This window comes from Anser cygnoides, chromosome 25 (genome assembly GCF_040182565.1).
Source record: "Anser cygnoides isolate HZ-2024a breed goose chromosome 25, Taihu_goose_T2T_genome, whole genome shotgun sequence".
Classification (NCBI taxonomy): Eukaryota; Metazoa; Chordata; class Aves; order Anseriformes; family Anatidae; genus Anser; species Anser cygnoides.
Window position 1 is genome coordinate 5671443 of NC_089897.1, and position 16269 is coordinate 5687711.

General features: G+C 47.4%; 1 protein-coding gene across 1 annotated transcript; it reads left to right on the top strand.

Moving 5' to 3' along the window:
* Nucleotides 1-1283: 1283 nt before the first annotated feature.
* CAMK1G (calcium/calmodulin dependent protein kinase IG) lies at nt 1284-16252 on the top strand. The gene is made up of 13 exons (XM_013189773.3): nt 1284-1519; nt 6114-6231; nt 8989-9117; nt 9629-9703; nt 9991-10129; nt 10253-10376; nt 10937-11012; nt 11573-11685; nt 12086-12164; nt 12574-12661; nt 13457-13878; nt 14398-14528; nt 15599-16252. Exons 2-12 carry the CDS (start codon nt 6140-6142, stop codon nt 14489-14491), a joined length of 1431 nt encoding a protein of 476 aa, XP_013045227.1. The 5' UTR covers nt 1284-1519; nt 6114-6139; the 3' UTR covers nt 14492-14528; nt 15599-16252.
* Nucleotides 16253-16269: the final 17 nt, after the last annotated feature.

The following is a 16269-nucleotide window of genomic DNA, read 5'->3' on the forward strand; positions in this document are numbered from 1 at the left end:
AATCGCCCTGTGACCATCTCAGCCTGGCCTGACTCGGTGCTCCAGCTCTCCTGTGCCATGCCCCCCACTGCAGCCATGGGCAGGGTGTCCTCGTGCCCAGCCCCACTCCCGGCCACCGGCCAGGAGAGGCTGAAAAGACGGAAAATGAAACAGCACTGCCAAGCACCCAGCTAGGCTTCACCTACCAGCAGCTACCCACCAGCAGCATGCTGTGGCTGTTCAACTGCTAGTTAGCACAAGAGCTGCTGATAGAGTGTAAGGAAGTAGACAAATTCCAACGGATGTCAATAAGAAAACCAGATGAGGCCACTCAGCGCTGGGCTGAGGACCAGCAGCTCCTGGTGCTGCCATTCCAGAGGCATTGAAGGCAGGAACAGGTGAAGCTTTACAAGGGTTTCATGATCAGATCAATGCAAATTCCACCAAAACCTGAAGCTGAAGAAAAGCTTAAGATTTGAATCCACATCCAGAAATTTTAACCAAAATCCCTCACGCTGTGGAGCTTAGAGTGATGGAGTTCAGCCAAAAAAAGGAAAATACTAAACAGCCTTCTCCTTGGAATTAAGCTACTGAAGATTTAAAAAGCCTTTAAAATAAAGGATTTCCTAGTATTGCCTCAGAGCTGATTTCTGCCTGACATAAAACTAAACTTTGCAATGATATGTACATTTTTCATGCATTATTCTAGATGGCAGTGTAAATCAACTGAGAGTGCAGTCAGTAAAGTTGTTATTGCCAACCCTAAAAATTCTACATTATGGAAAAAAAATGATGAATAATTAGTATTTCCCATATTCATATGTGCTGTGCTTCTCAGGAAGGCAACAGGCACAGGGGTTTTGAAAGTCAAAATAGAGGCAGTAAATGGTTTAAAATAGTCCAAAACTCTGTTGACAGAGATTAATCCCTGCTGCAATGATTTTTCTCCATGGTTTTGTGCCATATAAAGACGGTGGAGAGCATCATCTTGCCAGCCCGGGCGGTGAGTGCTGAGGTGCCGAAGCACCCGACTTGCCCAGGTCGGTCTGTAGGGAACTCTGTCCAGCCCCGTCCCGTCCTACATGGCCCCTCGGCCCTTCCAGCCTCACAGGAAGAAAACGCGGTGTTTGTTTGATTAAGGCAAGTTACATCTGCATTCCACCAAGGACTGTTTTAATACCAAATTGGCTGCTCGAGGGCAGCTGCTGCAGCTGCGAGCGCCCGGGCATCCTCCAGGCAGCGGAGCAGCTTCCTCAGCCCTGCTGGGGAGCGCTCCTCTTCCCGCACCAGCGCTGCCAGGTACCGCTGCTGTTATTGACAGAGACGTGCACGCACATGCACACCCACAAGCAGCTTATTCTCGTGTCAATTTACTCCCCTGTAAGTGCTGCCTAGCTACCGGCACGGCGGAGACATCTCCTTCCTCCCTCCCTGCCAGCCGGCTGCCTGCCAGCGCCCAGGCAGGCTCCAGTCCCCCAGACCCGCGGGAGCCGAGCAGGAGCACGGGGGAGCAGGAGTTGCTTTGTTTCTGCTGACTTGGGTAAGCAAAATATTATTTCCTTAATAACCGTTCACCTTTCCTGTCTGTTCTGGGCAGCAAAGCAGGTGGGATTCTGGCTAACCTGTTTGTTTTTTTTAATGAATTGTATCTCTTAACAGGAAAATCCTGGAGGACCTCTGTGCACAGGCTGTTAGTCTAGTATCCTACTGCACTCGTGTGTTATATTTAGCAGTTTCATAGAAAGCTGCCTTCTGACATTTTACTTCAAAAGTATTTTAAGAATCTGACATATTTATATTGAAAAATGTGATTTTGCAAGTGGTCATCAAGGGCTACTAAGTTAACACACTGCTTTTGAAACAATGGGGTGGTTTAATGTAGATTTTTTTTTAATGGTGAGCTGATGTTTTCGATTTCTTGTTCTTTTGTCCCTGAACACAGAGGCTGGCCTGTCAGTTAATTCATTCACATGCAGATTGCTTGTTTTCGTGTATTTTTTTAAAGCAAATCCTTTGACTTTGTATTCTCCCCCTTATTTTTCTTTAAACTTTTTTTTTTCTAATTCTAAAGGCAGAATCATGAAAGAAGCATGTTTCTTCCCCCTACACATGTAACTTTGTCACAAGACTATTAATCATGCCTTACAATAATTTTGCTAGTGCAGTATATCCATTCAGAAGCAGAGTGTCTGTCTGCAGATGGATTTGTTACTGTGAGATATGAAAGCTGAACAAATTTCTACAGGAAATATTTAAGCAAGGTCATAATAACACTCATTATATTCTAAGCAATGATGTGTCATTTGCTGGATCAGACAGAGTACAGCAGCAGTCACATTTATTGACTTAGCCTGTGAAGAGCCCAAAGGTTAGACATTCATTTTGAAACTACTTACTACTTTCAGCATATACTTATCAGGCTGAAGTCCTACATACTGCTTAATTTGTTATGATGAGGAAAAGGAAACTAAACAAATTAAAGCAGCGTAAAGTAGTTTTTTTTCATCTTCAAAGGTCTTTACATACATTAATAAGCATTTCCATTTTTTTATGCGATCCTAACGTATTATTGCTATTGCACCGTCAAGAGCGGATGGGCAAACGGGCAAACCCAGACCTTTCTCTGGATTAGGAGTTTAAAATGGTGTGTTCTGCAGGTGCGTGTTGGGTGCGCTCCATCCCATTCTCCCTCCACGCATTCCACTGCTGTGGCTGGAAAACCTGCCCACCGAGGCAAGGGATGCTGCAAAGGGGGCGTCAGGATGGAGCTGACAATCGACACGTGCCAGGAGCACGCCAGGAGCGTGCAGACGGACACATCACACGGCAGGTAAACCTGCCAGCCCAAGCACAAAGTCTGTTTGCCCAACTTTTGTTACGATGTTTTCCATTCCTGTGGAAAGCAAAGCTGCTTCAGCTATGCGAATAGATCCACTAAACCCCGTTTACCTGTACGCCGTGTACTGGCACTGAGAAAGGTCTGGACATTGTTGGACAAGAGACTGAATAAATACATTTAAATTAAAAAAGAAAAAAAAAGACAACAAATGTATCAAACATTGCATTTTCTCAAACTGCTGCAAAGTGCAACAGGTGGCTTAACCAGACCGAGAGACAAAGTGAAAGACAAGTTCACAAAGCCTGCACCAGGAAAATCACAGGTCCTGTAATCCAGTATCACAGCCAGACTGCGAGGCCTCTGTGTTCTGCACAAAGCCCCCGTGCAAATAGCTTCCTGTGCATCAGGAGAGGAAAAAGTATTGAGAAGAATGTGATCCAGCGTGAGGAAGGAGGAAGGTGGGCAAGTGTTTATCACTTGAGTACATATGCAGCTTTACATTTTGGGCAATTCAAACATTGCATTATTTTGCTCCCAAAATAGCACCACTTACTCCCCTTTCTCTCTGAAAGGCGAGCTGAGGCAGGAAATGACTTGTTCATGATGATACAGAAAAACTGAGAAAGCAGGAAATCAAATACACGTGTATGGAGTCAGAGCTATTCATCCAGCCTTTCCTCCAGATATCAGCAAAACCAAAATGCTGTAGACATGGAGTGACAGAAGGAGAAACTATAAGACGAACAGATGATTCACAGGATACCAAAGAAAACACGTTACTATCTTCCTTCTAGAAGCAAAATCTATCTAAAATAGAAATTGCTTGAATTCATAAGGAGTGAAAAGTGAAAATACTAAGAGAATCGAGCTTAAAATAGCCAACATCGGGCAAATTTTACACTTGTGCTCGCAGGGGGTGAAGTAACAGACACCCATCAGTTTCCATGATTTCCCCAACCCTTCGGCCACGTCCCGCAGCTCCCTCCAGGTTCCCCCCCGGCTCGCAGCGCTCGGGCCCCTCTCGTGGGGTCTCTGGACCGGCTGCGATGCGGTGGCAGCCCCGAGCCCACCCGGCTGCGGCTCCCCTGCACGGCCTGGTCCCACCTCGTCGGGGCAGCATGGCCCCACGGGGCTGGTGGGACCAGAGGGAAACACGGCTTGTCCCCTGGGCTGGGCTGATCTGCTTTGTGTTCTGCTTGTATCCTTGGCTTGACAGAAACTGAGAGGTCATCTGCATCTCACCCGCCATCCAGCACCCCCCAGCATCACGCATTTATGTCTGGGGAGGGCAGACAAAAGGCGCCTTCCATCCGCAGCTCGACTTCTCTGCTGAAAGTTCTCTTTTGGGGAAGTTCCTGTTCTGGAGAGGTTTGAAGGGGTGGGATGGATGGATGGATGACCGCGAGTGAAAACTTCATTTGTGGGGCTCAGAATATTGGCAGAAAGAGGTTTCTACCAAGTGACCAGCATTTTTGTGAACAATTTTTCATCTTCACTGATTCTAAGCAACAAGTCATGGCTGCTTTTTGTAATGATTTGTATTTGTAACAGTTACACATGCATTAGAATCCAGAAAGTAAATAAAGGTCAAGTGCACAGTGGCCTTTAGTGATTTTATAGACTGAAGCCTTCAACTGTTTGCAATGGAGTCAATTTTGTTTTCCATACTGTTAAATCAACCTTTAAAAATTGTGTCAAGGATCTCAAAATCCTGAATATGCTAATTAAGGAGATAAACTAGGTTCAGGAGGAATTCAGTGCCTGAGCTGTCTGTCACGAAACAAGATCTTTCAGCTTTTTCTCTGCTTTCGTACTTCCCCCTTTTCCAAACACTTACTTGTACACAAAAGGTTTGCTTTGGCTTTGGTTCAGCTGCACCCTGCAGGCCGCAGGGCAGCTGTTCTTGGTGCTGGGAAAGGAGACGCTCCACGTGCCGGAGCTGCTGCTGTCGGCACCCAGTCCCCTCTGTCCAGGGATGTTTTCAGTCCATTTCTTTTGTATCCCGATAGTGCGACAAGCCATGTTTGTTGACAATTTTTTCTAATCTCAGGGCTTCTTTTTCACCTTCCAGTGCACCCCTAGCTCTGTAACGTTAGACCTGATCTTCTTAAGAGTGCTTAGATGTTTGTATAACATTTCGCACCTCCCAGACCTTGTGTAAGCTGTAACTAATTCTCCCACCACGCCGGCGAGCTCCCACACCGCTGTCTCTTACCTTCTGCATTACCGCGGCGCTGCTCAGCCCCGGCTCTAAAGCGCTTACAGGTGGGAGGGGAGCCGGGGAGGCGGGCTGGGACCCGGCCAAGGGCAAGCCGCCCGGAGGTGCTGCCAGCCGGGCATGGCACCCAGGTGCTGACCAGCAGGCAGGATTACGTGCACCCTCGTACTCCAATGCTGATGACACGCGCCCGGCCACCGCCCAGCAGAGCAGGGGTTTTACCGCATGAAGCTGCATTTTCCTCGTTCTCTGCTCTGACCGTTGTGCCACCGTGAGCCAAGGATTAGTCAGCCTGGTAAAAACCCGGCTGCGTTTCCCTTTTGCCTTTGTCCTCCCCTGAGCAGGGGCGGCTCAGAGAGGCAGCACCAGGCTCCTGGCCCCGTGCGGGAACACAGGCACCCCCTGCCACACCAGCAGCGGGCACCGGGGCGTGGGAGCCCTACGAGGAAAAGGCAACAGGAAGGTCATGATCCAGAATGAATCGAGAAGTCAATTAACAGCAATTAAGGACAACAGCAGCGCAAACTGTCCAAGGCAGATCAACAGAGTGTTTTATATCAATTCCCTTCCCTGCAGTCACGAGCTCTTTAAACTATTTATTATTCAAGCAATAAAGCAGCTCAACTATAATCCGTCTGCATTGCTAGTTGTACCTAACTTTTTAATCCATTAAGTCATGGATGCTTTAGCTAAAATTAGCAACCATTCAGCAGGGCTTTTTAGCACTCAATATGAAGCACAATATAAACATTTGTAATTGCCAACATGCACTAGAGGGGTGTACTGACAAGACTGGATTACCATATGGCCACTGGTTCCTACCCAGCTGATCTGGTGTTGCTCTGCACGGGCAGCTGGAGCTGGACGTAATGGCAGGGACACAGTCAGCTCTAACATATGTTAAGTAGAAAAAGTAGTACAAAAAGTACAAAACTTTACATCCTTCAAAGCTGTTGTAAAGTCTGAATCCAAGCAAGCACTGTGCGTGGCATCCTGAGCGCACTAGCTCCTGGTTAGTCCTGTTCTCCCCGCAAGCCTCTGCCACATCTCTCAGCTCTCTCCTCCTCTTCCTCACAGCATTCCCTGCTTCCACTCTGGAGGAGATGGGCCGCAAGGAAGAGGACGACAGCAGCTCCTGGAAGAAACAGACGAGCAATATCCGAAAAACTTTCATTTTCATGGAGGCCCTGGGATCGTAAGTACCGCAGCTGCTCCCCAGGCAGAGCCACACCAGAGATCGCCTCCCCAGCGAGTCCCTCCCAGGGCACCGTGGCGTGGGCCAGTGGCACAAGCAGACGTCTCCTGGCGAGCCAGCAGCGCTCTCCCGACGAGCCGGGGGTGCCGCAGCCCAGCGCAGGTTTCCCGCTGGTGCTGATGCTCACCGAGTGGCACCGGAGCAGCCCTGCATCCCCATCGCATGGCACCCCATGAGCCCTGTGCTTCCCTCCTTGCCCTCCAAGCCTGCAATGCAGCGTGTTTGTGATCCTGTGTGATTCTGTGTTTAAGTTTTTGCTCTTTCCCTTGTGAACGCACTGGTCTTCGCTGCTGCAAGGTCGAGTAAGGTCAAGGGATGGCTCTGAGAGCTATAATAACGTCGTGTATTTAGCTCATAAACCCTGAATCACTTGAGGGATGAAACAAGAACAAGGATGTTCAAGTTGTACGATATTTCTCTGTGAGTTAACAGCTTAATTTGCCTATTTGTGTGAATGAGACGAGAGAGCGTTTCCAAGGTGGCGGAGGAGGAATTGAATTACCTCCAGTAGGAGATTCTGCCACGTCCAGATTTTCCCTGACTTTAGAACCCACAGCAAAGCTTCCAAAAAACAGCTACTCCAGAGCTCGGCTATGTTTTAAATTATCGTGTTCCTGGTCAGCCTCCGAAATTAGTTAAATTACCCAGCAGTTTTCCCTAAAGGAATGAGGCTAGAAAAAAGGTTTTGCCTCTCCTAGCCAACTTGTTGATTCATCATTTTTTAATAAGGGGCATAATTATTATAAACTGTTTGGGACAGATATATAGAACAGATGCCCCAGCATCTGATTTGTAGGTTGTTCATTTCCTACTATTACATTAGTAGGAAAATTTAGTATAAGAAATTGGAATTTTTTCCACACGCACTGCTTCAGCTAGCTGACGAAAATAAATGAAGATCGGGGACTTAAAACTACCTGGAAATTTCCCATCGTCTTCCCAGAGCATCCACAACTGTCGGATTAGGCACCTTAGAGAGGAAACCCCTGCCCATTCCTTGTTTTCAGGAACATGAAAAGAATTTCCATGAGACAGCCTTCAGAGCTCAAATGGATAAAAAGGGAAAATGTGTGAAACAAGGAAAAAATCCCCGTGCCAGCTGATTTTTGAGCCAGAGGACAGAAGGCCATCACAAATAATTTACTGAGTGAAACCAAGATTTAAATTCATCTGTTGGGATGCTTTCCTGAGAGTAAATATTTTTTATTTTGTTGTTGTTTTTAAAAGAATTTCTTAACCTTGCTGGGAACCTGTCCTGGCACAGTCCTAATTCCTCACAGCCCCCATGGTGTTTCACGTGGTTTTTGCAGCACCAAAGCAGGAGGAAAGCAGGGCCCGGCGGAGCTGCCCTGGGCTCCTGCTCTCCCTCTGCATCATCGCTGGCTGCCAGTAGGTAACGCAGACACACGAGCAAAGCGCCAGATGGGCACAGCTCCGTGCTCACCAAACCCATCTGCACGGTGCCCTGGGTTCTTTGTTAGTGGATCACAGGAGGTATAGGTTTCCTGCCCTTGTTTACTGGGTTTGCTGCAATAACATCCCAGCTGACAGCATGCTTCCACGTGCTCACCTTCCTCACCCTACCTGCCAGTGCCCTGCAGGGCTTGCAGACTCAGTGGCTTGTCCCATTTAACTGCCATCAATTAATCTGTTGTTCATTTGATGAGGATTGTTGGGGAGTGACCTGGCAAAGTATGCACTGTCACTGTCCCGAGACACGTGTTCTGCTGCCTGAGAAAAGCCTTTAACAGGCTTGCAAGCTTAAGACATGTTATAAATACCCACTTGTCAGTGCACTGAGCTGAACCCCCTCAGGAACATACTAGGCACTCACTTGTCACTTTGTGACTAAGGTTACGCAGGTATAAACAGAGAGAAAAACCCATTAAATGCTGAATGGAAATACCAAGGAACAGGCTATGGCTGTCCAGTCATTTTCCTCTCTATATACACAAAACTTAGACTGATATACCCCAACTGCGACACACCTGGGCTCTCCTCACTGCAATTTGGCTGTCTCAATCCTCAGGGCAATGCTGACCAGGGAAAGTGAGCACTGCTTTGGCTAAAACAAAGGCCCTTTGAGGAGACACAATCTGTATTAAGCAGGAATTTGGCCTGGCTGGAACGGAGGTCACTGGTCATTCCCTGGGGCCGTTAGCCGCAGTGAGCACTCAAGCTGCAGGCAGCCCCGTTAGAGGGGTGGTCATCTCTGCAGGACTCGCACCTAGCCTGGGAAAATCCCCCGCGGTCCCAAAGGATTGAAGAAGCCTACTGCTGGCCACCTGCCTCGCCAGCAGCCTGCTCCAAGCCTGGACGGCTGAAGTTAAGCAAAGCCTGGCACGTGCAGCAGTAAAACGCTTCCTGTCGTTGCACAGTCCTGAAAAATGTGACATAATTCCATCACAGGGAGCAAATTTGTCCACGCCCTCAACACAGCTTCATGATAAACTATGCAAATTTAACCTTTTCTCTACAGAGAAAATTTTTATTATATATATACATATTGCGAAATCTTTTATTGCATATCCTAAATTTGGGGCTGCTGGAAATGTAGTCCCAGCTTTATAATCAGCATCCACTTAGACTTAAATTACTACCAGAGTGTTTTTTCTGCTTTTTTCTTTTTCTCGCTGTAACTATCCTCCCGGTTCACAGGAACAGCATCTATTGAAATACAACTTCTCCTCTTTGCAGAGGTGCCTTTTCGGAAGTTTTCCTAGTGAAACAAAGAAGCACTGGCAAGCTCTTTGCTCTGAAATGCATCAAGAAGTCTCCTCTCACAAGGGACAGCAGCTTGGAGAATGAAATAGCAGTGTTGAAAAAGTGAGTCTGTGTACATGTTGTAAAGCGAAGTAGAACAAACATCCTTTCCCAAGATGTGGCTCCAGAGCAAGACTAATACAAAGAAATAAGTATATCTTTTTAAAGCGTATATAAATACTGGTGCCACTTAGTAGACTAGGAGCGTTCCTTCTCTCATTCCCCTGCCGGGTTTGTAACCCCACCACAGCCATGCTGTCCCAGCCTGGGAAGTGTAACAGATCAGGCAGAAGAGCAGGGAAGGGAGAAGCAGAGTTAATACTTTTGCAGTCCGAGTAATACACCTGATGCCGAGAAGGCAGCTGCTCAAAAACTGAGGGTTTGCCCCTTGGTGTTGATGCCGGCACAGAAGGTTCTCCGAAGGAAGCTTGCTGTGGCATCAACGATTCCTGCTGCACGGATCGGCCACAAAACAGCCCAGTGAACTTGCATTTGTGATAAGAGCAAGACAACTGTCAGGTCTTCAACCTTTTTCCTTCTCAGCTTTGTTTCTGACCCATGATTATCTTTGCAGAATAAAGCATGAGAACATTGTGACTTTGGAAGATATCTACGAGAGCACAACCCACTTCTACCTGGTCATGCAGCTGTAAGTACGAGCAGGGCCGTTTTGTGTAGGCCTCTGAGGAAGCAGGAGGCAGGAGCAGGGCAAGGCACCGCATCTCAGCACAGCTCTGTGTGAATTTGTGCGTTTTACCAGGACTGCTTGCTGGTGTTCTGCAGGTGGGCTCAGGGACTCTGCTGGCTCTGAGCCCCTCAGGGTGCTGCTGCTCGAGGAACTGCTCTGCTGCAGGAGGAAGTCAGCTCACCTCAGAGGCGAGAGCACGACTGCCTTTGTTTAATTTTCTTTTTCTTTCTGAACTACCACTGCAACAGGGTGTCTGGTGGAGAGTTGTTTGACCGGATTTTGGAGCGAGGGGTTTACACTGAGAAAGACGCGAGCGTGGTGATCCACCAGGTGCTGACAGCAGTGAAGTACCTCCACGAAAACGGAATAGTTCACCGCGACTTAAAGGTGAAGCCTGTCCCTCAGCCACAGCATTGCCTCTGCAGCTGCCTAGCTTCCCCTTCTCTGTCCCATGACTTTCTGCTGTTTCTTTCACCACAAATTTCAGCCCCTGACTCTCTGTATTCACAGCCTGAAAACCTTCTTTACCTTACTCCTGAAGAGAACTCCAAAATCATGATCACAGACTTTGGCTTGTCTAAAATGGAGCAGAATGGCATCATGTCCACTGCCTGCGGGACTCCGGGATACGTTGGTAAGCCAAGGACCAGGAACGGGGCTGTACAGGTGGACTGTTGGGGAAAAAGGCTGTGCATTTACAGCACGCTGCCTAGCAGAAAGGAAAAAATACATAATCACGTTAACAACAACACATCAGTCACGGATGCACTGCAGAGACCACATAAAGAAATGGATTGCAGATGAGTTTAGAGACTGCAGAATCCCAGAGTGTTTAAAAGCGCAAGAAAAGGATAATTCTAAAAGCAATAGATTTCTCTGTTACTCATGTATTTATTGAAAATTTATAAAAATAATTTTAACACAATGGGGTGTTGTTTAATGTCAATCAAACTGCATCGGCTTGATCAGCAGCTTGCTGGTCAAACCCTCAGGGTGCAGGCAGAAATCCTCAGTGGTTCTTTCTGTTCAACGGTATAAAGTAGATACAAAAAGCAGAGACCAACTGGTAAAGAGGGCTGTTAATGGCTTCTGCACTGATACCTCAGAACCAAGTGTACAAGAAACTCCTCCTTCTCCCAGTATTGAGTCATTTACTATTGCTTGTAATTTTCATTTCTTTCTGCTTTTTTGAAGCCCCTGAAGTCCTCGCCCAGAAACCATACAGCAAAGCCGTGGACTGCTGGTCCATTGGAGTCATCACCTACATCCTGTGAGTAGAAGCAAAGAGCATCCCATTTTTTCATGAGTTTCCCAACTCATGTACTGCTTCGTACACCTCTGCAGTGTGGAAGTGAGAGTGGAGGCGATGCTGAATCTCCTCCTTCCCTGCAGTAACGCTACAGCAGTGTTCTTCCTCTGCACAGATTCACCACACCATAGAAACAAAAGGGATGTTGGGAATCAAGAAACAGAGCGGAGATGAAAGGAATCACATTTTTCTCTATTATGTGCCTCATCCTATCCTTTGTTTTTTTTCAGTTGCCTACAAGTATCGTTCGATCTTCCTCTGTACATTTTGTTTCGTTTCCTCCCACACCATGCAGTTATGTTCCAGCTGTGGCTTTGTCCTTTTGCTGCTGCAGTTAAGTTTTTAACTCTTTTCTGCAGCTTTCCCAATGCACTCAGATGCGAGGGACAGATGGATCCCTAGAGCAGCCTCCTCTGTCACTTGCTTCCTTGTGCTGCACGCGTGTGCCCAGCCCACCCGGGCTCAGGAGGCTTGTGCAGACACAGGCACTGAAGGCCGTCTGTTGGGCTGCTCTCTTCTAGGCTCTGTGGGTACCCTCCTTTCTACGAAGAGACTGAATCTAAACTGTTTGAAAAGATTAAGGAAGGCTACTACGAGTTTGAGTCTCCGTTCTGGGATGATATCTCCGAGTCAGGTAGAGCTCAGACACCGGCAGCGCGTTGCTCCCCGTGCCCCGCACAGCCGCCACGCTCCCGGCCCCTGCTCTGCAGCTGTTCTGTAAAGCAACTTCTAAATCTGCTCAGTTCAGACTTTTGTTTTGTTTTGTTTTCCATTGGCAGTGAAAAATTCAGTTCAGATTCACCTAATCTCAGCGTGAGGTTAGGTACATCTCCAGTACACAATTTTTCATCAGGAGCACCTCACTACAAACACCTCCCTTTACCAGTGTAACAGGGCGGTACGAACACTTCCTTCTCGGGGCTGACCTTTGCAGTGTTTGTCTGCCAGCGTTTGTCACGTCCCATTAGGATTGCATCCTGGAACGGGGAGGAAATAACCTTTTCTCTCTCTGCTTCTCCTCTCCTCCCAAACAGCCAAGGATTTCATCAGGCACCTGCTAGAGAAGAACCCGAACACAAGGTTTACCTGCGAAGAAGCCCTGCGGCACCCATGGTGAGCGGAGCGGGCGCCGTCAGCGACTGCTGCCCCCGGGGGTTTGCCAGCCGCCGTGCTGGGTGGTAGCTGAGAACGGAGGTGTCCCCCCAGCCCCTTGCTAACGTCACCGGCTGCCTCCGCATGGCCCTGGGTCTTTCTTTCTTCTGTGCGAAGAAAGAAAATGATGAATAATTAAAGATGCAATTTGTGTAATATTTGTCTCCATAAACAGAGGCAAAGAAGAAATCCCATTCTGAGCTTTTCCAAGCTTTGAAGTGTGTGTTTGTGTTACATTTTGTTGCTGTTTTTCCTTTGGGTTTAATTATTGCTGATTGAATGTACAAAGCAGTTAGTTGCCTCCAGAATGTGGAATGCCTTACAAATGCCATCTGCCTACGAGCCCATTTTCTTCTCTCCCCATCTGCAGGATTAATGGAAATACAGCCCTTCACCGTGACATATACCCATCTGTCAGCGCTCAGATTCAGAAAAACTTTGCAAAGAGCAAATGGAGGGTAAGTTGTTTGCTGTTGGGAGCCTAGAGCCATTTCAATAACAAATGCCAGTTGCTGCCATCTAGCAATGAGCAAGGCTTCGGCTGTGTGGGTAAGCACCCAAAAGCTGAGATCCTCCAAAGGCTGCCTGAAAATCATATGCAGCTACTGTTTATAGTGTGTTTGAACCAATATTCTCTGCTGCATTGCACACTGGTACATTTACCAAATACATTGCCCTATAGTGCCCTTGCCAACAAAATAAAGGCTAGGGGAAAAGGACTCTTGTCTCTGTCCTAGGGGAATGAAATAGATGCTCCGTCAGCAGGTTTGTGAGCTCAATTCAGCTTTTCCTTCTTTCAGCCTTGGACATAAATTGGTACTTCATCTATATCAAGAGTTTTTGTAAGAATTTAGGTGGAGAGAGGAATGCCATAGGAACCACTTCTATGATAGTATTTTAAATACTTACATTCAAAATTCAGCTCGAGTCTCCGTTTCACACTGTGGGGTAATTTACAGCTGTTCCCCCTGATTTCCTTATCTAGAAATAGTTGTAATCTTCAAAAGCATCAGCAGTTTGCAGTCAGGGGAAACCGCAGTGTTTATGCCAGGAAAGAGCACGTCCCACTTTCTACACGTTGTGCAAACACTCAGGCAGTGCTAACCAGTACAGCACCATCATCCCCCCGTGCTGCTGCTGCTGCAGGGAGACGTCCCTTCATCCCACAGCAGGAGACATCCCTTCATCCCTCTGCACCCGCACAGCACCACACTGCTAGGCACGCACCATGGGGTTTTTGTCTTCCTCCCCAGCAAGCCTTCAACGCTGCAGTCGTGGTGCACCACATGAAGAAGCTCCACATGAACGGTCATGCCGCAGCTGGAAGCGCCCTCCCCGTTATACAAGTTTCAGAAGCATCCAGACCCAGCACGCCCAGCGCCACCCGGCCACCAACGCCGAACAACGACAAGGACATATCGCTCCCTCTGGTCCCTGCACGGGCCTGTCCCAACCCTCCTGCTCTGCTGGAGCAAGACACAGGAACGAGAGAGGGAAAGCTGCAAACCCCCCCGGTGAACGGATCGCTGCCTGCGGGCAGCAGCCTGGTCTCGCCGGACAACCAGAGCCCACCAGCCAGAACTTGTGGCTGCAGCCCAGCCTGCATGGGGCACGAGAAAGCCAAGGCGTCCTTCTGCTCTGAGACGGTGCTCCTTAAAAGACCTGGAAAATCCCAGTAGGTATCCAGATCATTAGGCATAACTTCTGACTAAGTGTATGGGACTAACCCTCCCTAGAAGTAGTTGCCTGGCACATAAGTTGCCAGCTCCAGGTGGAGTAGAAAGGAGGGAGAAAAAAGGCCAGAAGCAAACGTTGGACTGGCTAGGTGGCGGTGCCCAGCCAAGCATCTTCTGTGCTCGTATGAGCATGAGGTGAGGCACGGTGCCCAGGCTTGCAGTGAGCTGAGGGGGCAGGGGTTTGGTTGTCACACTCCATTTACATCAGTGCATTTGCTTTCCAGAAACTGAAATTGCCTATGGTTAAAGCTGCTGATGCCAGTTATTCAGCTGCTGCTGACTGAGTGCACCCTGCCTTTGCTGCAGTGTTGACTTGCACCCCTACTCTGCTTTCAGCAGATGATATTCTTTATATTAAAAATACAACTTCAGTTCACCTGCAGAATGATCATAAACATTGCTATTTATATATATATATTTTTCAATCTTCCTCTTCCAATTCTTCCATTTTTATCCAGTCATTTCAAGTCAGAAGTTCTTGTTCCAATGAAAAACAGTAAGCACTCTTCTCACTGTGGGACTGGGCAAACTGGAGTTTGTTTGATTATGTGATGAGGATGGCAGCCACCAGGCTCCCCCATCGCCAGCGGTAAGTGCACCACAACCCAATGACCAAGCTGCTTTCAATTAATCCCATTACAGCATGAAAAAGGGAACGGCAAGAATAGCAAAGTGCTTGTGCGTGAAATAAATTGTCTTTGCAGTTTTTCTGCAACAGAAAAACACCTTAACTAAATCATCTTCCAAGGAAGAAATCATTTTTCAGCTTCCATTTAGGCCAGTCCAGTGACTCTAAAACCAATTGGTTTTAAAGGCAATTATTGCCAGCCTCTTATACCACAACAGGCTTGTACAAGAAGTGTGTGAAAGGAAGCAAAGCATGAACCTGGTATATCAAACACTTCAATTATTAATAACTACTCTTTGAGAATCACACTGGAACCAAACAGCTTCATCAGCTGGGATCAGGGGGCTTCAGCTGGGTCTCAGCAGCAGCCAAGAGCAAAGGGCTGACAACGAGCTGCTGGCTGGTGGCTGAGCACAGACGGGAGATGTCCTGCAGCCTGAACAGCCCAGCCCTTGCCCAGATTCAGTCCAGGCAGGGCAGTTCAGGTTGCTTTGTTACCAGAGAGCATTGCATGGAGATGTTTGTTTTGTAGGTGAGCAAGAAATAACAGAGTACAAAAAGGAAAATTTCCTCTGGTTTGACCATAGCTCAGGTAACTTCTTAGCTAGTCCAGAATTAAATATTGCCCCACGTTGTATACAAGCAGTAAGACCTATTGCTATTAGATTCTGGGAGAAAAAAACATTCCTCAAAAGGTGAGCATATGCTAGCATAATTCTCCGTTAAAAACTACATCAAGTGAGCTATGTCCTCTCATCTTTTATGACCCTCTCTACTGATGAGATTATACAAACAGAACTGTAATGTACAAAGGATCAATAGATGAGACAAATGCAAGTAAAATCTACTACAGACTCCAAACAGGTCAATTCCAATGATCAGTCATGTAATAGCCCTTTATAAATGCAGCATACAAAAGGATCTAAGCTGTTCCTAACCCCCGTGCTGCTGCTTATTAACAGAGCACATTGTGAAGGCAGCGGTCTAGTGAAACAAAGTTCAATCCCCAATTGAAATTCTCTCTCTTGCAGAAACAGAAGGGCTGTTTTACTCTTTTCTGCACTTCAAAGCCAGACATCAGCAGTGCAAGCAAGAAGAAAGGAGGCTGCGTCCCGCCAGGAGCGGACGGGCAGCAGCATCTCGGAGAGCAGCGACCGACAGGTGACGAGCGGCACATCAGTCCTGGGAATCCATCAGTGCAGTGACCTCAGCGTGTTTCTGAATCGTTAATGCTGGGACAAGGCACTTTAGCAAGGGAAAGTCTGAGGCTGCTGCTAGCATATTCAGTGTATATTATCCATACAACATTGCTCGATGCTGTAAAGCTTTTGTTTTCTGTATACTGTTTAATTGTCCAATGCATAATAAGTGCACTGCACAGCACAGCATAAATCCTATAAACCAAAGCCATGCGGAGTTTTATTCAGTGGCAGCTCAGTTATTTTTACAACCTGCACCCTACCCCTTCCTCAGATTTCAGTTCCTCCCAGGCTTCAGCTCTCTGCAGCTCGGTGACAAGCAGCTGCCCAGGCTGTGCAGTTCTCACTTCAGCTACAAAAGGAGACAACCTGCTAGCAACCTCCATATGTCTGATAATAATCACAGTGAGGTCTAAATTCCCTGCTTCCAAGTCCATAATTGCACAATAAATACTTGCTTAATAAAGCTGACTTTTGTTTTGTAAAGTGCCTGTTGGTTATTC

Coding starts and splice junctions, on each gene's coding strand:
- CAMK1G (XM_013189773.3), top strand. CDS start 6,140: ATGGGCCGCAAGGAAGAGGACGACAGCAGCTCCTGGAAGAAACAGACG. Junction 6,232..8,988: donor TTCATGGAGGCCCTGGGATC/GTAAGTACCGCA, acceptor TCCTCTTTGCAG/AGGTGCCTTTTCGGAAGTTT. Junction 13,879..14,397: donor AAAAGACCTGGAAAATCCCA/GTAGGTATCCAG, acceptor ATTTTTATCCAG/TCATTTCAAGTCAGAAGTTC.